The sequence below is a fragment of a genome, unplaced genomic scaffold (assembly GCF_019419815.1).
Source record: "Pyrus x bretschneideri cultivar Hongxiangsu unplaced genomic scaffold, Pyrus_bretschneideri_v1 Contig16, whole genome shotgun sequence".
Taxonomy (NCBI): domain Eukaryota; kingdom Viridiplantae; phylum Streptophyta; class Magnoliopsida; order Rosales; family Rosaceae; genus Pyrus; species Pyrus x bretschneideri.
Window position 1 is genome coordinate 1,951,581 of NW_025999457.1, and position 25,920 is coordinate 1,977,500.

Here is a 25,920-nt window from a genome sequence, read left to right on the forward strand (position 1 = left end):
CAACTGTCAAGTGAATGCTTAGGTATTTAAGAAATACTAAGGATGGATTCCTCAAGAATGAGGAAGAATTAGAGTAACGTAATGGAAGCGTAAATGTATTAGATTATGAATCTAATCCATCATAGAATATCTCTTCATTATGAATGAAGTGATAATGACATATCTCTTTATTATGACTAAAGAGATATTTGGGTGGAAACGTTAAAAGTAATGACTTTAATGTGTTCCATCATGTATGCAAAATATATTGCCATATAGAAGCTTACAACATTGTTGTTTGGATGGGAAAGTTCATTTATGAACTCTCCATTCGGTTCCAACCAGAAAGTGTATGACATTAATGGGGCGATAGCTCAAGCCAGGGAATCAAGGTCTCATCAAGGTCCGAACTCAAATGAGAGACTGAACCACATGATTGAGAATCATGTATAATGGTGACGTCATTATTCTCAAGGTTGCTTCTATGGATAACATATAGATATCCATTGTCTAGGCCTACTACTCAGCCATTTATGAAATGACTACAGAAGAGGTATCATCACTGATGACTAAGCTGATTGGCTCTAGTGCAAGTGGGAGATTGTTGGAAATGTGCCCTAAAACCAATCATATGATGATACTTTATGGACATTTCACATATTAAACTAATCTAGTTTAATATTAAGGGCAAACATTATTGTTTGAGCCGTCTCATATAAATGTTATATGCTTAAACGATAAGTCCAAGGAATATGTGATTGGAAGAATGCGATCTAAAGAAGTTAGATTCATGAGACCATTCTTTCGTTGACACATCCTAAACGTTCCTGATCATAGGATTGTCAATTGGGCATTGACAGTCCGTTAAGATCAGTACGTGCTATGTCTTCTCTCAGGGAGAGTGACTAGTCTCGAGTCATTGGTGTGTGTGACATCAAGACAAGTACGTAGGTGCTCAATAGAGAATGAGTTCACTGAACACGATCAACGAAGAGTTCTCATATTCATGTCACATGAGAACTCATGGTTGGGATAATGCAAATTAGTCTTTTGACCTGAGGCATCACAGTTGTCTTATGGTTAGGTCCTTAATCTTTGATTATGTCAAAGTCACTCCATCAGGAGGGTGTCCATGGCATCGTTGGGGTTAAGCCACTTAGCCATGGAGGCAAGTGAATGCGCAACAAGGGATCTCTAACCTTCAAACTGTTTGAGGGAGAATACTCTATGATATGATTAAGAATCTTTGGCCAAAGTATGAATGAGATTTAGGAATGTGTTCCAAATCACATTCAAGGTAATCATATAAGCACAAGACTCACATTGGATAGTAGACATGAATAAACTATCAAACCAAACAATGTGGTCAAGAGTATTGTATTAGAGAAAGACCGTATTGCATTTGTAATCCTAAAACTGAATAGGTTCTCCACCTCTTCTGATTAGCTTGGGTAACCATGACATGCTGCTAGGCGTCAACCATGGTTTGTGGAAGCCCTAAAAGTGTATTATCACTAACGGGAGAATTGAAAGTAAGTTTCAATTCACAATCGATTAGAAAGAGTTTTAATCGCCCACTGCCTCGCTAAAAGGAACCTAATGGATCGTTCACCGAGTAAGGTAGAGTTTGAAGAAACAACGGAGATGAGTAAGAATAATTAAATGGTTTAATTATTTATCTAAGGCTAGGATTAATTAATATGTTAATTAATCAAACGAATAAGTTCGTTAAAGACCTCGGGTTAGTTTTGGGCCACAAGGCCCAATGGGATTTGAATGTCAAGCCCATTAACTCAAGTTGTATGACAACTTGAATAAACAAAGGGCTTGAAAGCCCAATAAACCCTATAGGCTTGCCATGTTAGAAGAATAGGGCTTTTGGTCCATTAGGTCACTTATTTGAAGGGACTATATAAAGGACTTTATAGCCTAAAATTTACATATGGTAATTTTTGGGGAAAGGATGAGAACACAAGCTCTCATTTCTCTCTAAAATTTAGGCCACCTTGGAGGGATCATCTAGCAATCAAATTCCTCCAAGGTCACTCATTTCTTCTTCATTATGCCTTGGTGATGAATCATTAGAGGTTCTCAATTTTGGGAACTTGGAGAAACCTTTTCATCCATCCAAATCCATGGATCTAAGATGCAAGGAATGAAGGCCCTCTCTTTGGGTGATTAGCCTTTGCTTATGCAAAGAGGAATCTACAAAGGTATTGATTTCTCAACTCACTTTATTTTGAGTTGAGTCTTGGTTCACCTATCTACTAGGCTTTGAATTTCATGGGTAAATGTTTTGTTTTTAAGTGCATACAAGCATGATTCCGCCTTTAATTGTTAATTGCATGCTATTGATGTTGCTTAAATGAACATGTTTTTCACAAATCTTCCTTCATTTAGGACAAGAAAATCGTTGTGAAATGCCATTATCATTAAGAAATTTTTGAAAGGCTTGGCTTTTATACTCTCCACCTTCATCACACTGAAGGGTTTTAATGGACAAATCAAACATTTTTTCAACTTTGGCCTTAAATGTAACAAAGATTTCGAACACTTCACTCTTGTTTTTCATAGGAAAGATCCAAGAATAGCGAGAGTAGTCATCCACAAACAAAACGTAATAACGAAAACCTTCATTAGAATTAATGGGAGAACACCACACATCAGAGTGTAGAAGTTGCAAAGGAGATTGAGACATTGACTTAGACAATTTGAAAGGTAACTTTGTACTCTTTCCTAAGGGACACGACTAACAAAAGCTTACATTTGAAGTACCGTGAATTGGTACCAAGTTATTGGAAATTAAAAACTTAATTATAGAATTTGCAGGATGACCTAGTCTTGCATGCCATGTATTCACTGAACACCGAAGGCCTACAAATGCTGAAATTGGATGCTTGAGTTGTCCAGTGCCACATGGAAATGGATATAATCCATTTTCACATCTCCCTCGGAAAAGCGTCTTCCGAGTCTTGAGGTCCTTAACAAGGAAAAAATAGGGAAAGATTAGGAGATAGCAATTGTTGTCCAAAATAAACTTATGCGCAGAAAGTATATTTTGGGAGGCAGAAGGACAATGAAGGATATTATTCATGTCAAACGAGCAAGTTGGAGTATGTAATTTATTTGAACCAGAATGAGAGATAGAAATGCCAGAGCCATTACCTACACCCCCAATAGCTTCATTACCATTATACTCTTTAGGGTTAACAAGGTTCTGAATCTCAGAAGTTATGTGAGCATTGGCGCCGGTGTCCAACAGCCAGGTACCATTCTGTTGTTTGTTGAGAGTGACGGGGGCAGACGACATGGCTGCAAGGCGTTGAGTGGGAATTCGTCCTTCAAAAGCAGCATTCATCCTATTATAACAATCAAGGGCCGGATGACCTGGTTTGCCACAGATTTGGCAAACAATTCTCTCACCATTAGAGCCAACCTGCTCTTCACTGCATGGCATGATGCGAGAGTTGTTGTTGGTCCGAGGACCATTTCCTCGTTGGTTGAACACATTACCTCGATAGGATGAAGAAGCACCTCTCCCAGTCCCTCGAGTACGGCCACCACCTCGACCACGAGAAGCAACAAAAGCATTGACTTGCGCAGATTCCACCAAAGGAGCAGTGTGCGCAGCCATTCTACGCTCAGTAGTTAACAACAGCGCCTCAAGAGTAGGGTAAGTGATTGGAGAATCACAGGCTTGAGTAGCACTGACAGTCATCTCGAAGGCACGTCCTAGGTTATTTAACACAATCTGGACCAGTTCATCATCACTCACTGGTTGCCCTGCTAGGGCAAGGTTGTCAGCGATCGCGTTCATGCGATCAAGGTAATCCGCCACAGTAAGATCACCTTTCTTCGTCTGCAATAATTCATTTCTCAGAAATAAAATCCTGTTTTGTGAAGTAGAAGCATACCAGGTGTGAAGTAGAAGCATATCAAATGAAGTAGAAGCATACCAGGTGGCTCGAGCAGTCCTCTTGCTCGCCACGATAGACAGGACAGAAGCTGTCAACGAGCCATTGATCCAACTAAGGATCATTTGATCCTGTTGGACCCATGCAGTGTACGCAGGGTTCACAGTTGTTACACCAGGCAGATGCTTGGGAGGAGACACCATCGTACCATCAACATATCCCATCAGATATCTGCTCTTGAGAATTGGAAGAATTTGGGCCAACCACAGTGGGTAGTTGGTCCTGTCAAGTTTGATGTTAACGACAGTGGTGAAGGGGTGGAACGGATGAGGGGAAGTGGGGTTAGAAGCGGAGGAGGAGGGGACAACATTGTTCTCAGCCATTGAAGCGTGGGAAGAAAGGAGGATCGGTGTCGTTAGACCAAAAAAGGGCTCAATACCATGTAAAACTTACTAACTCAGTGTTTCACTATAATTGCATATCCCAACAATTATGGGATGCATGTATTTATAATACTTTCATGATAACAGTTTGGGTTTGAAAACCCTAGATACAAGGAGCGTTTGAAAAACAAACTACAAACAGAAAACCAAAGAGAAGATTACATCCACATGTTTAGATTACCACAGAAAACCAATCAAACAAACAAGTTCTAAAAACTAGGAACAGCTGAGAGGATAAGAGTTTGATCCAAGTCAAACTCCTCAAGTTGCGGTGATTTCCTTATCATACTGACCTCGTCTAACAGAATCATCTTCAAGTTGAACGATGAGTGGGATGAGTGTATAATCAAGGAAACGGTTAAGTGAGAAAGTCAAAAGGTGTGGATACATACATTGATAATACTCAAAACAATTTTTATATGAGAACTTTGAAGATTCCTTCTGTACGGTGGTTGGGTATTCAAATGAAATGAGATTAGCGGATGTTGGCATGCTGTAAGAAGCCACCTTCTGCAAAGTGGAAAGGGCTACTTCTCGGTCCCCTTCATTTTTAGCTCATATGTGCGCACTATATATCTAAATCGAGTAATGTTGATTTCTGCAATGCCAATCAAAATCCTCCGATAAAAAAATGCTTAGTATGTGCTCGCACTTTCATAATTCTTATGTGATCTTAGTGGCAAGGCCAAGCTAGCTATGTCTATAAGTAGTTTAGTCTGATCGTGGAGTTTGTTTATTCCAATCAACTACAAAATAACCCTTCCACTAATTCCCCCGTTTACATGAACACACAAGGAAACATACAACTTTGGTTTTTGGCTGATTTTATTTTAGGTTTGAGGAATCTCCACCTCCCTATTAACACAAAAATACATACAACAAATACAAAAACTATATGCATATAGCTTCTCCTTTTATTCTTGAGATATATCTATGTGTGTATATATCACAAAAATTAGATAGAGGTAAATAATGCATAAAGAAGTAAGAACCATCTCATCCTACTAAAATAAAATCAGCCATTAATACACTGTTTAATGGTATTCTCCCTGCGTGTAAATGGAGGTTTTATGTTCAACTTCCACAAATGATTCATTGTGTGACTTGACCCTAAATTTTTACCTTCTTGTAAAAAACTAAAAATAAAATTCGCACTAAAGTTACTATTTTAGGACCTTATGTATTACAATATATAACTAATTGGGTGTGTGGTTTCGAAATTTTCAACCTTAAAACCTGATCCACCTAGTTAGAGAGGATCATTATTTTGGTGCAAACCCACTTGATGATTAATTACTAGACTGAGATCAGTTGGGACCTGAGGAAAAATAATTCACTATCCTTTTTATCTTATTTTTTGTATGTGCCTTTACAGTCATGTGTTGGGATAGTTTTTGGGATTGACATTTTATGTCAAATGGATCTGAAGAGTAAAAACAAAGAGACTTAGATATTCTATCTCACTCATCATGAATCCACCATGTCCATTGATGACTCTTTCTAGTTGGTTACCATCTCCATCTGGTCATCATTCCGATCTTCTTCCTCTGTACTCTCTCCATCTTCGTCGTCTTCATTTCGATCCCCATTTTCCCTTTCGATATCTTCAATTGCTGGCTGGTCTGGCTGGACATTGATCAATGGCTGCATTGTTTCAGCATTGGGCTTCACCACATGACCAGCATTATTCTTATTGTTCTTTTTACAGTGCAAGATGTCCAGCTGGTGAAAATATGGACATGTTTTTGAATCCTCAGACCGTGTTTTGCTGCTCACCTTCACCTTCTTGTAGTACTTGTTGATGTTCTCCCACTTCTCTTTGCACCTCTTTGCACTCCTATTGTATCCGAGCCGCCTCATCCCCGCCGATATCTCCTCCCAAAGAGACCCCTTAGGCCCGGCTTCTTGGTACTTCACGTCAAGATATGTCCTCAAGTTTATCAAAGCTTCAACTTCAACGCTCGGCCATCTTGTGGATCCTCCAGGAAACGGACTTTCACCGTTATTTAGTTTCGGAACATCAAAAGTACTACTTGTGATCACTGCCACCGGAGCTTGCAGCGGTGGTGGCATTAGTACTGGCAGTGGATGGGGCCGTGATGATGGTGCCTCGAGTGCTTGAATATTTGTCGAGTTTTGTTGCCCCGAAAACTTTTGCAAGAATTCAATTACCGCGGCATCTTGTGCTGCTGCTAATGATCTTTCTTGGGCTAAAATTTCGTGCTCTTTACTCATTCTCGCCATCTCTTCCTTCCTCCAAGCTGCTTCTCTCACCATTCGTTGGTGCTCGCACTTCGCTATGGCTTCTAAGAATTTCTCCTGCAGCTTCTCTTGCTTCTCCAGCACGTCCTTGGTCAGCCTTCTGAAGAAGTACTTCCACTTCATTTTCCTCTTGTCACGGGGTTGAACTTGAAACTCTTTATCAGAGGCAGACGAGGAAGTAGAGCTCAAAAAAAGATTGTTTGTTGCCGAGTTCGGCTTGAAACCATTAATATTTTGCTGAGAGAGATTGAGAGGTGATTTTGTAATGTGTGGTGGTGAAATTTGAGGACAATTTGGAAGAGAACCATTTGTTGGGGCCATGATGCTTGGCGTTGAAGAAAGAGGAAGAGTAGTAGTGGTGACATGAGGAACTACAAGACTAGGGTTGTTTGGATGGTTATTGTTCATGATTGGCCACAGGACTACTTGAGGTTTTGCTGGTATTATTGTTGATGAATGGTGATGATTTTGATGATCGAAAGCTTCAAGTTCATCGAAAAATCGATAAGTTTTTCCTTCTTGTTTTTTAGACCGGCCTTCTTTGGTTCTCCTGTGGTACTTGTACACATTCTCGAATTTCTCCCTGCATTTCTTAGCGCTTCGGTAATAACCAAGCTCATCTAGCTTTCTACAGAGATTAAAAATAAAGATTAGATAGAAAAAAGCTCATGGACTGCTGTAATTTTATTTTTTATTAAGTCGGATCATCTCGTAAACTCAGTAACAATTGGGAAAAGAATATTTACAAGAATATGAACACATTGGTTAAAATAATAAGATCAAAATTCCATAAGGAAGCAACAAAATCTGGTTTCATCTCCACCTTGCAAGGTACTTCTACCCTTTTATTTTTAAATTACCTTAGCCTCCTGATTAAAACTATGGCATGTACATAATTTGGGTCATCATTTGCTTTTTTTTTTTTTTTTTTTTTAATATCAATTAACAAAAAAATACAGGAGACTTAAGAAAACAGATTACCCTTGTAAAATACGAAATTCAAATCCTAAAAATTAACAAAACCACCCTTTAATCCGAAAACAAATAACCAAACTAGCTATACCTAGATTGCCTGCAAAAGTACGTATGAACTTCTTATGGATAAAAAAAAATCGAAATATTTGTAGAAGTTTGTAGCTTTAGTATTAAGAACATTTACTCCGACTCTAAGGCTAAAGCTCTAACCCTCTGGCCTCACTTGCAACCCAAAAACAAATTATAAAAGAAAAGAACAAAACACATTAAAAAAAAAGGAAGATGAGTGACGATCGATCTCAGGTGAATAATTAAGGTTAAACAAGTACACAAACTAGCTAGCTTGTACTTTTTCGATCGAGAAGATAAATTCACCTTGAAACATCTTCCCACAATGGAGCTTTGAGACTTGAGTCACGAAAAGCGGCATCCATTTGAGACCGTATCTTCAGAAGCGCCACTGTTTCTTGTCGAGGCCATCGGTTTCCCCCATATAAGCTCCGGTGACCCTTGTTTCCCTCTTGAACTGAATTTGACAAGACCTCTGTCGTTTCGGATTCTTGCCTGCCTTCACGAACCACTTCTGCCATGGTGGCCGCTTCCCCGCCGGAGCTCCGCCCTGATGATGCTACTGGTTGATCAGTTGTCAGGCACAGGCACAGGAAGCGCAGGCATCTGCTTAGCGCAGTCAGAGCTGAGAAATATGTGACAAGAGAAAGGTGAAATTCTCTCCTGAGTTTTATGAAGGCGGGATTATATATCTATGTTTCATTTTTGGAATTAATTAACTTATTGTGGTGGCTTTTGCCTGTCAATCTCAATAATCCATTCTTTTTATCAATTAACAATTATCAAACTTTAATTGTGCACATAAGCTAGGGATTCTTCAGTTATTTTTGGTTGTTGTGGGTTAAAAATGTCCATCACAGCTCATTTGGTTCCCTTCACACATGTTCTTCTTAGTAATTATACGAGTGACAGCAAGGTATAACCTACCATATATTAATAAAAATACGACATTGTATCACTCGAATTCTTAATTCAAAATATACATTCAAGTAATAATTTAGCTTACCATTAAACGTAAATGTAACTAAAATATGAAAAATATAGTTTATTGCATCCCAAGTTTGTTGTATATAATTGTACATATATATTTACATGTTATACGATCGTATTCAAGTATATAGAATAATGAGAATAAAGTATATTTTTTTGTACAAACAAATATTCTACACTTAAATCAATCAAACTTTTAGCATTAAAAAAGACCTTTTAACTAAAATAGTCTATGCCTTTTGCCTTTAAGATTTAAAATTGATAGAAATGATTTATGAAATTATTCACCGTTAATTATTTTAGTAATTCCGTATAAAATTTACATTAAATGAGGGTATTTGTCAAATCACCCCTCCAATTGGACTTGTGGGTTCTTCATAATGATATTTTTTTACAAAATGAATGACAGTGAACAATTTCATAATCATTTCTATCGATTTTAAATTTTAAGGATCAAACTGAAAAGTTATGACAATCTTATGAATCATTTTAACATAAAAACCTTAAAAAATTATAGTTCAATTGAATTATGAGAAGAGAGATCCAAACTACAATGCAAAAACTCGAGGGCATCGCGATAGACAAATTAAATATCCAAACTACAATGCAATAACTCGAGGGCATCGTGATAGACAAATTAAATAAGTCAAGGTCTAGAAATAAAATTGTTTATTTGAAATGATCATATTTATCAGTAGGAGTGACATCAACAGCTGCAGATAGAGCCGAGAGGATAATAAGTTGGCCCATTTGTAGGTCAGCTTTGGTTATTGTCTCTTGCCCTCTTGGGGGTTCGGTTTCGGAATTCGGTGGTCGTTGCGTAAACAACGTAGCTGCAATGACTGAGTTGCCCCCACCCATCAAACGTGGCACCCATTGACCATTTTAATCATGCAGGCTAATATGCAGGGAATAGGATCTCTTTGGATTCTTTTTGTTGATATCTGGAAGATCAATCAATTGTGTCCGTTTATCGTATATCGTTTGATTAAAAATTATTATAAAATTGAATATAAATAGTACCTAATGAAAAATAACCGTACGATATATGATAAATAAACACGATTGATTGATCTCTAAATCCTCGTAAAGAGGATTCTTATTCAATATGCAGGCACTATTCAATACGGAAATGACCAAATCAATTCTGTGATATTGTCTCTGTAATAATTCTGATTCTTTATTACTTGGTACTTCTTGTGATGCCCAAATTACCCTTGGTTTTGAAAACTAATCATTTTCTTTCCTCAACTTTTGGGAGAAACTTTGGCGCTGGTCAGGCCACATGACCCAGACAAAAGTCGGCCATTCACAAGTTTTTATTTTGGGAGTTTTAACGAAAAATCTTCGGTACTGTTCATTTTAACGAAAAATCATATTTTTATATTAAAAAGTTAATCCTGTTACTATTCACTTTACCTTTTATTTTATTCTTATCTTTAAAACTCAAAGTTTTCAAGTCATTTTCATTAGTTTTCCTTTTTATTTTCTCTTGTAAATAATAACATTATATCTGGATAATATTATAAAAAAATTTAAAATAAAGGTCATAAGAATGACGAAATTTTATTTTTTAAAATTTTTAAATTTTCTTAGTTAATTAACTTAAAAGAACAATGAAACTTGAATGTAAATTTTTTTTATTTTAACCTTTTTCTTAAAAATTTAGAAATGACACTTATATACATGAAATTTTAACTTAGAAATTAAAGGTCTCAAATTTCAAGTTATTTTTTTCCACATAGAAATTCTAAATTTCTATTTTATGACCAAATAAAGGAATTGGTACAATTCAATTTGTAAATCCTGGCTTTGTCAAAATTTTAAGTTTTTTTCGTATTCAAACATGGTATAAGTCATCCAAAAATAATGAGTGGTGCTATTTACATACTCCTTAATTTATGGCCTTTGATTTTATTTTTTTTGTAAATTTATTCGATCTAATGGCTTAAATTGAGAAATTGAGATTGGTTAGGTTGCAACCTGCCATACATATTAATGGGATTGGAAATTTCATGGGGGTGTGATATCCACACCCAATTTTACTTCTCACACACTCTTCTAATTTTCGACCGTCAGATTGGATGAATTGAAGAAGGTTAACGGACAGAAATTAACAAAGGGTGTGTGAGAAGTAATTTAGGGTGTGTGGATAGCACATCCATTTTCATGGCTGAGCCTATGATCTTATAAACTGTCACGTTTTTTACAATTTATTTATTTTTTGGACCATTTATGTCATTTCCCAAGGCAGTTTTTTACACAACAAAATAAATTATGCGAAGAAACAAGGAGTTCATGTTTCCGATCCACACATAAATGAAGAGGAAGGTACCATGACTTAGCTCTAGTTTGGTACTGAGGTGATTCTGAAAAAAATGACTATCAAAAAAAGTTGAGAGATTTTTTATGTTTGGTAAACATTCAGCTTTAGCTTTTTCTCATAGATTTTGATGAAAAAAAAGCCAAAAGCACAAAGCTGCAAAATACAGCTTTGAAAAACCAGCTTTTTTCACATCTGTTTTACATAAAAGTTTATCAAACACTATAATACTGCTTTTTTTTTTTTAAAAAAACACTTTTTACAAAAAAGTTTACCAAACACTCTGCTACTTTATTTCACAACTGCTTATTCTCACAGTACAACAAAAATAGTTTTTTTTCTCAAAACACAACAATACCAAACCAGCCCTTAGTCCTACTACGATGAAATAGTTTTCTTGTTACATATTGCATTGTGAAGTCTTTGAAACTATCATCTCGTTTGCTTAAAGAAAAATTGAACGAAATAACTAGCTAGGTTAGCAAAAGCATTTAACATGCAGTAGGTTTTCCATCTCAGATTTTACAGTTAATCAACTAGGACGTTGTGTTTGTTTGACATTCACTAGGTTTCACTAGATTAGACTAGATTAAATGTTAGTGTAGTCTGTTGTTTGTTTCCTAACCGGACTAGTTTTAATGGGATTAGTCCAGACTCGAGAAATTTTTAGTTATGACGGAAACACGGATGATACACTACATGTTTGTATCTAAGTTGTGAAATTTTTAATTTTTAAGTTATTAACCTTTTAATACACATATCTCACACTTTATATAGGTACACGTCATGTACACCTCGTGACGGCCACGCTGAAAAATTTCTCCCAGACTCGCCTTCATTAGCGACCTCACTAAACGGTCTTAGCTTGTCCCAACGAAAACCATGGGACTGGCTAAGAACTTCTTCTTCCTGCTCAAATCACCTCATCGACCTTGATTTTGAAGGCACAAGCTTCGGGCACGGCTTCATCTCCCACGATGAACTCGTCGATCGCTTCATCTTCGACGATGACCTCGTCGACTGGGTCATCTCCGTCATCTTCTTATCCTTCGCTGCTTCACAAGCGCCATGGCTGTGGCTTTGAATATGCTGATTTGGTTTTGGCTTAGGCTTGCCTCCTCGTCGACTGGGTCATTTCCGTCTTGGCTGCTTCGTAATCTCCGTCATCTTCTTCTGTATGACTTTTTATATTAGAGAAATTGGGGATTCATCTTGCCGCTGAGAGAGGTGTTCGTCTTGCAAATTAGGGATTCGTCTTGCAGCGAGAGAAGGGAGATTCATCGTGCAAATTGGGGATTCTTCCTGATTCATCTTTCTGCCATTTCATGGATCTACAGGCAACAAGTTAAGAGAAAAAAAAATAAAGACCAAAAAGAATTTATTTATTTTTTAATTCATTGAATTTAGAAGATGACGGAGATGGTATTTAAACTTAGTTATCTTCCTGATTCATCTTGTTCTGCCATTTCATGGACCTTCCTGATTCATCTTGTTCTGCCATTTCATGGATGCAGGCAACAAGTTTGATTTTTTGGTGTCTGAAATGTTGATTAATTTTAGGACATGGGTTCTTTGAAATAAGTGTGACGTGGGTTTTCTGAAATAAGTATGATTGTTAGTTTGGAAGTTCGTGAGTTCAATTAGAAGTTTTCATAACTAGTAATTAAAAATAAAAATTTAGTCCTAATTAGTCTGGTACTATACTAAACGTTTCACAATTCTAGTACTGTTTAATCCATGCCAAGCCAATCCAACATAGTTCCTAAAGCTAATCCAGTCAGAAATAGTTCGGTGCAACAAACGCACCCTTAATGACTTTTGCATGCTTCCCATTGAATATATCTTCCAAAATTCCGTCATTTTTTTCTTCTATTATTTTGAACCTTCTTGATAATATTAAATTTCTTTATGCAAACACAGTGTTATTATATACAGAGGTAATAAAAGCTTGTCAAAATGTTGTTTTGTCAATTAATACCACAAGTTAGTGTTATTCCTCTTTACTTATAAGTGAGAAGTTTTAAGTTTGATTTTCACTAAAGGCGAATTTAAACACATTATTACTAGCACATTATGAGATTTAACCCACTATCGCACCCCTTTAGTGTAGATACTATCGTTTGCTAAAAAAAAAATTAAGTTCAAATCCTCAGGATCCGTTAATTAAAATAACAGTATAGACATACTTGAGACGGACGTACGTATTGTTATATTTTTGCCACAACTCAGACTACTCAGTAACTCAATTATTTGTGACACATACGGATAAAAAAGCTCAATTATTGAGAAGAAAGAAAATGGTTAGCGGACATTATGCAAGCAGAGTGGGACCAAAATCACCGAACCAATCACATTATTAAATATTGATTCATAAACCCCATAGCTTAATTAAACTTATAGATTTTGAATCATATTAAACTTTCTCTTGGTTAATTATACACATGTTATGCAGGGTTGCTTATTAAAATTGTGAAAATAAAACTTACAAAGAGAAAAATATAAAATAATTGCCAAAGCTTTTTGGTAACAACCTTTAGACAATTTTTTGTTGTTGAAGAGGTTGTGCATATTTTTAGTGACTGTTTCTGCATAATTATCTCGTATTAAAGATTTGTTTTATTTGAGGAAAAAAAAAAAACAAAGAAGAGAAAATGGGGGCAGCTGATATGGTTATCTGACTATGATGCTTTGAAAAAAACAGTAAAATTATTTTGTGTTTAATTTACTATATTGCCCATAACTTATATCAAATCAGCTGTTAACGAGAATCAATTTTAAAATCTCTTACTTATAAGTTAAAAAGTAAATAAATAAATACTAAAACTTTATATATAGCTGGATTTTACTGCATTATTTTAAAAAATTGTCGAATAATACGCGTATATATTTATCCATATTTCTTCTGGTAACTTTATATAAGACTATCATTAGACTGTTGGTGTTTATGGGTTCGTGTACATATCTTGTAAACAAGATAAATATGATCTTCACTGGTTATTGTGTTTTTATCTTTGAATTATATAAGTTATGTCTGTTTATTATCTCAATTCTTATATACTATTGTTACTATATATCAGTCTAGTAGTAGTCATCTCTATTTGTAATTAAGTGAGAGATTTGAAGTTCAGATTCTTGGCAAGTTTAATACTAAATTATTACTAACACATTGCAGTGACTTAGCCGAACTTTTTAAACCCTCTTTGGTATCGATTCATTTAAAAAAATAAAAACTAAAAATTGTAAATTATTTTGATTCTTGAGTTTTTTGCATTTACTTCAGTTAAAGGATTTGCATATCTATATTTTAGTAAATGCGAAAAACTCAAGAATCAAAATAATTCTAATTATTATTTCTGGTAAGTAAATATGCCTTAAATTATGTTAAAGGATTTGCATATCTATATTTTAGTAAATACGAAAAACTCAAGAATCAAAATAATTCTAATTATCATTCCTGGTAAGTAAATATGTCATAAATTACATACAAGATGTTTGAAAGAGAGGGAAAAGAAATAAACAAATAAGAAGCCTATTTGTGTGGGCCCGTGAAAACACGTGAAGCCCATATAAATGCGTGAAACTTAATGGTGAGCACATAGGGCTAAATTATATACATTATTGTGTGATAACCACCTTGATAGCATGGAAAATTGAAACTCGATCATCTAACTAATAGAATCATGTTGGTTGTGGTGAATTGCTTTCGTGGTTAAGATTTTTCTTTTAACTCATTGTGTTCTAATTTCAAATAATTTCCTCTTTTTTTTAATATAAATTAGTGTAAAATATCATTTTTAATAAAAAATAGAATATAGAACTAATGAAGACATATTACTAGAAAATTTCGCTAAACAAGTGTAGTCTAGAGGCATTCCTTCTTTAATTTTAGAAAAGGTATTTATGTTCTACCTAATAAAGGCATCTAACCATATAAGTGTTGTACAATTCCACACACTGGGACAAACTTTACCCTTGAGATTGAACCATCATGGAGGTAGATTGTTTTTTTACCTGTTTTTCTTGGAGAAATAACACACACATTTTTTATCTCACACATCTCTGTTTAATTATATTGAAATATGCTCAAACTGCAGTGATGGTTGATTCTGACGTGAGGCTGCATATTTAATGGTTTTGATATTTTGGGCTTTTGGTTTACTTGTCTTCAGCTTGGGCATACCTTCCAAGGCTTGCATAGTTTTTGGTTGGGAACTCCTGTATAACAAAATCGTGAAACTCTATCATGTGGTGGCGTGACAGGGACATGGTGTGGTAGACGTGACAACATCATGCATGACTTGATCATCTGACACAAAAAGGTCACATTTCAGATCAGTGGCGGCTTAACGAGTGAATAAAGTCTACTCGCAGGTAACTGTTTCAACCCCTTTAAACTCGTTAAACTAAAAGGTTAACATCACTAGAGCTTCATGTATTCATGTTTTGGAATTGTTGACATGCAAGTGGGTCAATTTCAATTGAGGTAATAATATTGCTCCAATTTAGGAGTGGGCAAATGGGCCTGCAAGTTGGGGAGAGTCCAAGTGGTTCGGGGCGGGGTCCAAAAATTCTAAATAAAAAACGGGACGGGATGGGGCGGGTTCATGAAATTAGCAGGGTAGGGCGGGTCCAAAATTTTGAGAAAACATGCCTCCGCCCCTGACCGTTTCCACCTTTGATTTAATATCACTCAAATCAACATCGTTGATTCCCAACCCTATCTGTAAGATCCCACATCGACCAACAGAGAAGGGGTGATGTGTCTTATATGTACATGCTCCCCTCCCTATAGCACGAGGTATTTTGGGAACTCACTGGTTCCGGATCCTATAAGAACTCCGAAGTTAAGTGAGTTTGGGCGAAAGCAGTCCTGGGATGGGTGATCCCCTTGGGAAGTTCTCGTGCTGAAACCCATAAACAAAACCGTGAGGGAATGGTAAGCCCAGAGCGGACAATATTGTGCTACGGTGAAGTTAAGCTAGGATGTGACACTATCACAAGTCACAACACTCAAGCTGAGATGTGACACCATCACAAGTTACAACACTCACTCTCTCTGAATCTCAATCTTAGACTTGCAGCACGTAGCGTGCAACCAATCAAGCTCATCCTTTGTCCCCATCTCTCTCGCTCATCTCTCCCAACCCTAACTCGATGTCTCTATCTCTCAACTCTGGCTGTCGAAGATGGCATCGACGATGACACGAGGCTCCAAATTGGGGATGCTCTAAGGGACCTGAGGGATATCAAAGATCGAAGATGGACGATGATGGCACTACGACGATAGCAAACCTCGTCGATGACGGTGGGCTCCAGATTGACGAAGATAGAGTGAGAGACGTGTTTTCCAGCAACGGTTTCGGAGAAGATGGTGTTAAAGGTGGGTTTTTGGACCTATGGACTCAACTTGAAGAGGAATGTGTGGTTTTTTACCTATGGACCAGACTTGACAGAGGAATCAACGGTGGTTTTTGATGATGTTGTCAAAGAGGAAATGCTCTGAGCTTGAAAGCGGAGAGAGACCTGTCTCAGAAAAAAAAATCATCAACTTCAACGACGTTATTCCCATTTGTGGACTCGATCCGAACCAGCCTGTTTTCAACCAGCTAGATTAGGTCCAGTTCAAATTCCAAAATTCAATTACCCGCCCCATTGCCTTTTAAAACGCGTCCAGTTCGGTCCCTTCAAATTTGAGCCTAGCCCGTGCCCAGTCCTACTCCAACTCAATCTACCTAGTGAATGGGAGTATCAAGATTTTACATGAGTTTTTTTTTTTAATTTAGAACTCAACTCAACCTAACTCGTTTCCATTGGATTGATCGATTGATCCACTAAAATGCCCACCCCATAATCCATAATGATAGGAGTCACGACACTATCATCAATACTCTGGAACCCATTGTTTTATGGATATCTTTTGCTGTTCGTGTCAATTCTATCACCACAACGATGTTTCGTAAGAAAGAGTAACGGCTTTTTCAAAACTGGTATATGCAGAACAAGGCAACTTTTAATGGAACAAGTCGCGTAATTATGTTGGACAGTGACATTCCATGTCGGCCCACAATCAAAGCCCTAAAGAAAAAGAACCCACAACAGTATATTGGCATCCCATGGTCCATACCCAAGCTTTAAACGGTGACGGAAACGATGACGAACAAAGCAACTTTTTGGTCGCGTACCTAAATTGGGAACCCTACTTTGAAGTTCCCAAATGCCAACTTTCATAGAAGTAGCAAAAAATGGACTTCTCGTCGATCTTAATTAAACAGAATATATGGCCCTACTAAGCATTACCCTGGCTAGCATTGCTTGGACAATCTTCGTGTAGGAATAGTGATGTCCACAAACAATATATGTTGACAGTCAATTTTGATGGATAAGGTAGTAGTGGACAGTGGACTTGTAGGGTTTACAAGTCACTATTATTAAGCATTGGGCGGTTGCTATTAATCAACAGTATTGCACAAAGAACACATGCGTATTTGTGAGAAAGAGACCTCAAATCTGGGGATGACCTTCTATATATATGTAGAAACATAGATGCATGTGGATGCATGTACTACACTTCTATCTAGCTGCAACATGCGCGCACACACAAATACATATCAAATACATCATATATGTATTAAGGGATGCATGGTAGAACATGATGCAATATTATATACCTACAGGTACACATGCACACACATAAAATACAACCATGAGTCAGGAACGGGAGACACAATCGTTGAGGCCACTTCATAATGTATATCATGATCAAGCCGTTTATCTCTTAGGTATTCCCTCAAAATCAAAGAATATTATATCTACCAAAAATCACCTGAATAAAAAAAATTGGATTGTTGGATTCAATGGGAGTCATTTCTTTCTAGACGCGTATTTGTCGATTTTCTTCACTGCAAATGAATGTCTTAATGATTTTAAATTTGTCTAATTTTTTACAAGAAGGAATTTCAAAATGGATGTGCCCCTATCCTAACCCTATAACCATATACAGATTATACTACATATTTGCTAATAGCAAGTTAGCAATTATGTATGTATTTACGTATCCAAACATCAATGTATGTATTCATATGCATGTTAGATTGTCAATTTGCATCATATTTAACAGTTTAAGTAAGAACTAACTTTATCATATTCTGTATGGTAAAGTAATAATTATCTTATTGCTACTAAAAATTTATTACTTCATTTTTCTGCTACTTTTCTTGATGGGCTTTATGAATTATTTTAGATTCTAGCTAGACTCTATGGTTACAATGGTTTTTATAATATATGATGATTAATTATTTATTATATAACTTGATTTAGCTCACAATAACAAAAAATAAAAAACAAAAAACCCTAATTAAAACTAAAAAATTTAAACAAAAATGAGTAATGTTATTTACGTGCACAAAATGACACACTCTAATAATAGTAGGTCTTACATATATACAATGGTACGATCATCTCTATTAGATCCTAGTGAATCATGTGCAGGACTCAAATTTATGTTTTATGTACTATTAAAATTCACAAAAATATATAAGAAATAAAATTGAAAATGGTTGCATTATTATTATTGTTTCTTTTTCTGAGAAATGTTGCATGATTGATACTACGGCAAAACACACACAGACACACGCACTTGTGAAGTTATTTGCACCGAAAAACGTCAAGATACAATCTTCGGAATGCAGTTTCCTCCTAACTATAGAATTTAATTATTAGAAAAAACCGGAGAAGTGCATGATTGCATGCGGATGGAGATATTTTGGTTTTTTTTTGGTCGAGAAGGAGATATTTTGGTTAGCTAGGGTTTTCTTTTTGAGATGTGATATTCACACACCATTTTTTACTTCTCATATACTTTTTTAATTTTCGACCGTCGGATTGAATGAATGAAAAAATGTCAAATGACAGAAATTAGCAAGAGGTGTGTGAGAAATAAAAAAAATGTGTAGATAGCACATCTCTTCTTTTTATCTCTTACATTCATAAAGATAAAGTTAGACCATGCAATGCATAAACTTTTAGCTGCCAATCCAAAGCTCGACAAGCTTTATGTATTTTATGTATCTCCACCACTCCACTCTTTAATTGGAGATTGTATCTCATGGGTAGCTCCAAGTCTGTCACTTTTCCACCCAAAAATACGGAAAAAGTGCTTTTATAGATATGTACTGTAAATTCCCCAATTAGGTTCATAGATTTGCATCATCTAAATTTTAGCTGGTCAAGCTATTACTGTTCCCTACCAAATCCAAACCAAAGAAAAGAGAAACATATTTGTAGAGACATAAATTAACTATATCCAGTCACTTAGTACAACAATTTAGTAGTATTCCTCTTTATTGGTAAGTGAAATGTTTTGGGTTTGATTTTCGCCAAATGTGAATTAGAACCATATTATTGCTAGCCTATTGTGAGACTTAGCCCACTCCCCCATCCCCTCTTAGTGTTAGATAATATCGTTTATTCAAAAAAAAAAAAATTAACTACATCCAATAGAAAAATGATACATGAACTTTATGCTCGCTATGATAATTTTATCCTTGACATCATGAGCAGACCACAGAGCACTCCAAAGAACATGATATATGTTTGTCTTCTATGGGAAACTATGACACCTGCCTATCCTGTGAGTGTTAGGCCTCTAGGCCACCAACGTATCACAGGTGCTTTGGACTCATGATATGTCCTACCACTGGGCCATATCCAACCTAATGGTGGCAGGAAGCCAACTCTTCGAGTCTCCCTTGGGTGTCTGGTGTGCTAGCTCTCTTACCAACAAGGACCTTCAAGATTACTAGCTGATATAATTGCGGAGACTAGTCTGCACTACCTAGTATGGCGTGGAACCTCCCAGCCAGCAACCTTCTAGGATTCAGGTCTATAAATAGTCAAATGAAACAATGAAAATGGCAATTGCTACTAAGTTCATAGTTTCTCTCAAACAACTTTTCTGACTTAGACAAATACCCCTTGGTGAACACCCTCCCTTTTTTTTGAATGTTCGTCAATTAGACTAACAATATTTCTTATTTAATTATAGGTAAAATTCAACCATGTACGAAATGCAATATTATTTACGAATATTGCGCCACTATAGAACTCAGTTCATCAAAGTAAAAGGATATATTGTACCATTTTTTTAATGGGAAGCTGGGAAAGCTTTCTATCATGCACTCTGTTTTCCTTCTCTCTTCTCTCTCCGGCGCCTTTTATTTCGGGGCCTGAAGTCTCCCTCCCTCCCCTCTCCCCCCTTCATTTTTCTTCTTTTTCATTACTCATACATCGTGCATTAGGCCATTTTTAAGCATTCATATCCTAACAGTCAGAAAACAAAAGGCAACATGAATGCCCTTTTGTTGGAACTTGCGGTGGACTCCCAGTCCCACATCGCCCAAAATCTTTTTGAAAGTCACCTTTATAAGTGAGTTCACTCACTTATATTTTATAAGAATTGGGCCAAAGATGGAGTATTTGGGTGTTTACGTTAAGGGATGTGATATTCATACGTTCTATTTTATTTATTACACACCCTTGTTAATTTGTTTTTCTATTTATTACACACCCTTGTTAATTTGTTTTTCTGTTGATTTTCTTCAATTCATTCAATCCGATGGCCGAAAATTGTGTAAGAAATAAAATGAGATGTGTGGATAGCACACCCTTATGTTAAATGTCAAAGATGGGCCTTGGGGCTTGGATGGACGAAAAACACAAGTATTATTATTACGTTTTTTATTTTTGCATTCAGTTTTTTCCAAAATGATAAAACTGATCACGTGAACAGTTACAACCGTTCTTAAAGATAAACATGAACGGCTTTAACTGCTCCATTATGCCATTATATATATGGCCGTCAGATCAGAAACCAACAAAAAAAAACAATTTCATCGCATCCTTTCATACTTCACAAAGAAACAAACAATTTCATCGCATCCTTTCATACTTCACAAAGAAACACCACAACCAATTCGCCAAGAATCCAAGTTCGAGTGCAACAACTTGGGTTAGATAGTTGTATCCTGCAAGATAGATGTTCATTAAACTGCTGCACTGGTGTAGGGACGAATTTCTGTCTTAGGAGATTGTTTCTGCGAGCCTCTATCTTCAAAGAACAAGTCAGTGATTTGTGATTTTATATGCAATTTCATTAAGTAATTATATTTTGATATATTGTATCTGTTGTTCAATTTTTCCATTAGAAATAAACTGTGCAAATTATTATATATTATACACTTGACATTTGATTATTTCTACCACTGTTAAGGGTAACTAATCAAAGAAACGAGTGGGCAGATGTACATGTCAGCATAGCAAGTGGAAAGGGTTATTAGTAGATGTATCCACTTGATCTACCACTGCTACATAATGCATGGTAGGGTCCGATGTGAGAATCATCAGAAGTTATTTCCAAATTTTGATCATATATATGCATATATCGATTTATATATACAAATTTTGATCATATTAGAGAAAAAAGTTCACGATGTACATATGCATATTAGTCGGCTTGAAATTTTACGCGTATGATCTTCAAGCTACATTCTATTGGAGAGCGGTGGACTCCAAAAGATTCAGTGTTATAAAATGAACTAATCTACGTCAAGATAAAGTGTATATTGCTAAGAAGCATGTGTTAGGAAAGCAATGGAGATAGTAACAGTATCGGCCATTCATATTAAAGTCAAACCACCATTTTTATTCATGATTTGTTCTTTGACGGATGAGGATTTTTGTTCTGTTTTGTTTATATTGGAGGGTGCCGATGCCGAACTTAAACCTAATCAACTCATACATATCCAGAACCCTACCATCCTTACTATTGGGCTAACCCTAGTGGCTTAAGAGGAAGAAATTAGTTGTAGCAATAATAGTAAGAATTGCAACGCAAAATATAGTATTACAATTAGAAACACAAAGTGCATAAAAAGCCTGATGACCCATTTGTTTCGAAAGTGTTGCCTATCGACTATCATCGGCCAAGCAATCAATAGGTCAATAGATCAGTGGGAGATCTGAAACATAAAAAATTTACCACGTTAAAATAGGTTGCAGGTCTGCTGTCTCCTTTTATGTGTCTCTTTTGTATTTTTTTGCTAATATTTTGATACATATCTTCTAGCTTAACTGAAAGATAACTCTATTAACTTTTCTATTTGACATTTAAAAACTAAAAAAAAAAATCCAATATGCGAAGAAATACGCTATCATTGTAGGCTGTTTCAAGAAATATGCGGTCAATATTCTTCTAAACTCAACTCTCATCTCTCAAACCCGAGCAAAACCCTAGCACCATTAATCTTCACTTCTTTTTCCTTGGCTGTTGGGTTAACAAGGTGTCCCAATCTTTTCTCCATGGTTGTACTGCTATTTTCTCTATGGTAATGAAAATCTCAATTATATGGAAATTTTGGCGTACTTTCTCGAGTAGTGTCTCGTTCAACAGATCCAATCTTTGAGAAGCTGAGCAACGAAATACCACCTATAACAATACATAGGATTCATATGAATCAGGTATTGGGGGTGTATATATATTGAATCATTTATAATTTTCTTGCTTCTTATTCATATATAAATTTGACTCTTAGATATGTTGCGATTTTCATTTTTCCTTGAGGACATGGGCGAGAAATTAATCCCGGAGAAACCAATGGGATATAAGCGTATGAAAAGCCAAAATTATGAAACGAGAGTATTGACTTGAACCCTATTATAGACTGTGGAAACAACCAAGCAGTAGCAAATATGAAATCTTCCCTCTGAGGAAGAATTGGCACCATAAAATCACATTTGACTCCATAGATAATACAGTTTTATGCCGTTGTAATAAGTATGATTTTGTAGGAATCTTGTGTGCACATGCTGTAAAGATTCTTTCTACAAGAAATATTACAAGTATTCCAACTGAGTACGTCTTGGAGATATGGACAAAAAAATATCAAGTCTAGGAGTGCAAAAGCTACTCTCAAGATCTCAAATAAAAATGACTCAAAGGCCAACATTCTAAGACCTTATAGAGAACTATGTCGACTGCATATTCAATTAGCAACACGAACAGTACAGTAGCCAAAAGCATATGAAAGTGCTATATGAAGACTGAACAAGACAGTGGGACATATTGATGCATGTTTGAAGGAGAAGCAACTCAACAACCAACTCAATTGAGTGCATCTGAGCTCAATGAGACTATATGCATTGATGGTAATGTCATTAAAGTTAGAGGAATCAAAACAAAGAAAACAGTTGCTGGAGGTTTTAAGAGGCCAAGAAATGCTCTAAAAAGATCATGAAAAAGAAAAAGCCTCGAAATAAGGAACTACATTCTTCAATTGTTGACTTCGTTGCCAATTCTACACAAACAGCTCTACCTCCTACTACCATATTGCAACTAGTGTGTAGCCTTTTGATCTGTCAATTAATTGAAAGTTATGGTTTTGAAGATTTATTTTACTGTCATTTAGTGATGACTAACATCTAGTTCTGGACGGTTATATAAATTTAGGTTTACTTATACATCTACAAGCTTGCACTTATTTATAAGCATTTTTTTTCACTTGTCTTTATATATATAGCAAACTATTTAGGGTTTAGGAACCCAGAATCCTACAAGCAGTTATCCGCAAAATCCAACTACCATGGTTACTTTATTGCTAGTAACTCCTTGTAAATTTGTAATTGGTTGATATATACTTATTTATTTTTCTAGTTATAATTTCTTTCTTGAAGGAGTACGTAATTTTATCTCAATATATCTGCATATAGGCGCACATACAATTACCACCAAAGAAGGATTAGGCTTTGATGAGCTGTCAAATAACAAGCACCACGAAGACTATGACAATGATATGAAAGTGCAAGATGCTATGAAAAGAATGCTAAAGGAATTTACTTTGTTTTAGGACTAAAGTTTCAGTTAATACTTCTTATTAAAGATCAATTTAATTTTGTTTAATGTTGAATAAGTGGTATTGCTTATGTAAAGACTATTGATTTGGAATCCGGATCTTCGTCGGATTCTTTTTGTGAGGATTCTGGAGATTCGTAATCTTATTCGTTCGTTGTACATCGTGCGGTCATAAATTATTTTACATATTTTTATTTCAAATTAAATACAAATAGTACTAGACAAAAACTGATCGCATAATGTACGATTTACAAATCTTCAAGATTCTCATCAAAGGATCTGGATAGAATCCTCTTGGATTGATTTGTCCTCTTTTGGGATACTGTCATTATTATGACGGATTGGGAAGTAGTGACTATCAATTCTGTGATTTGCTTTTGATCCAAAAGTGAATTAATTTTACCTTGTTTCTAGTGTGAAATTGGCATTTTAGATTTTTCTCTTAATTTTAAATGCCAAACGAAAAGTTGACGAAGTTACCTCTCGATTAAATTAAAGAATATACGTCAAAATATTAGTAAAGAGACACAATGAATACACATAAAAGAGGACATCAGACCTACAACCTACACATTATGCTTACTTAAAGTACTCACATATAAATATATACATGCGAACATTGTTTCCATGGCCATCAAATTATACAATTCAACGATTGAAACCGTTTATTCTTTTAATCGCTCCTTACAAGTTATTATTGTATAAATTTAGGCAAATCAGCAACTGTTTATGCCATCTGAATTGTGTAAAACAAGTGCAACCTTGCAGTTGCAGATAAAAAAAAAAAAGAGGGTAAACCTTAAAAGCATGAGCCCTTAATGGGATCTGAAATGGAAGGCAATGACAGATTCATTTTATTGACCCCTACTTGCCAGCAAATATCTCGAGATAGCTACTTGATTTGTTGGATTCAAATGCAAATTACTCTCTATGCTAGGCTGCTACTGCCTACTGCTAGCTAGCTAGCTCTTTTTTGTAAAAAATGCTAGATCACATCTACCTATCCTCAGACTATATCATGCCATTATTAAAATTCTCAACAACTAACAATGTTTTGAATAGTCCATGGGATAAGAATGTGAAGCGTGTGAATGAAGTTACCAAATGGCATCCTCCTGACTCAAGTTTTGTCGAAATTAGTTTGTATGGCTCTGTGGCCGGAAACAATTTGCAATTGGGTTTATAATTGGTGATGACAATTGTTGCCCTAGAATTGCTGGAGCTGGTGCATTAGGTAGTTGTAACGTCACGGTGGCTGAAGCTCTTGCTTTCAGAGATGTTCTTAAATTTTCCTTTTAGAGATACTCTTAAATTTGCCTGCCAAAAGTCTCAGTGGAGGGAGACTCAAAGCTTGTTATAGACGCGGCGGAAGGAAGATGTGGTGTTTCCTGGAGAATTCGAGATACGATTGCGGATATCCAATTGTTGGTTTCTTTTGTGCAACCTGGAAGCATGTTTATCGGGATGCTAATTTGTGGCTGATGCTGTGAATAATTTAGGTCTTCTCTTCCTAATATGTATGTTTGGGAGCGTGAACTCCCAGTGAATTACTTTCTTGTTTGACTGTTCAGTACTGATTGTTCGTGAGTTTCTTGCTTTAATGCATTCCTTTCTTGAGAAAAGAAGAAGAAGAAAAAAGCCCCTACATTGTCAAAGTAAAAGAAACAATTTTTACGCATTTTAAACTTTTTTTGCACTCATATTTTTTTGGGAACTTTAACGAAAAGCTTTTAGTACTATTCACTTTAACAAAAAATCACATTTTTACATTAAAAGTCAATCATGGTACACTCTACTCTTTATTTTATCATTTTCGTTAAAACTCAAAGTTTTCAAGCATTTTTCATTAATTTTCTTTATTTTTTTCTGCTTCTTAATTCTTTTTTACTTTATTCGGTTGATGGTTTGCATGAAAAGGTAAAAGATCAAACACTCAACCCCACCCCAAAGTTAATACAGTAGATGTCACATCCTTCAAAGTTAATACAGTAGATGTCACATCTCAGCCTTGTCTTCGTCGTAACACGATATTGTCCGCTTTGAATTTACCGTTCCCTCACG

At 35.8% G+C, this 25,920-nt stretch overlaps 1 protein-coding gene and 1 long non-coding RNA gene across 2 annotated transcripts; both read right to left on the bottom strand.

The window, feature by feature from the left end:
• Nucleotides 1–5,655: 5,655 nt before the first annotated feature.
• On the bottom strand, nucleotides 5,656–8,400 carry LOC103935586 (trihelix transcription factor DF1). The gene is given in 3 exon segments (XM_018644579.2): nucleotides 5,656–7,226; nucleotides 7,949–8,206; nucleotides 8,208–8,400. Coding segments are annotated over 3 exon segments (1,689 nt in total). The 5' UTR covers nucleotides 8,249–8,400; the 3' UTR covers nucleotides 5,656–5,836.
• A 3,265-nt stretch (nucleotides 8,401–11,665) lies between these two features.
• Nucleotides 11,666–12,668, bottom strand: LOC125475799. The gene is made up of 2 exons (XR_007257222.1): nucleotides 12,431–12,668; nucleotides 11,666–12,395 (listed from the first exon to the last, which is right to left on the bottom strand). It is a non-coding gene; the product is annotated as an uncharacterized LOC125475799 (long non-coding RNA).
• Between the last annotated feature and the right edge of the window lie 13,252 nt (nucleotides 12,669–25,920).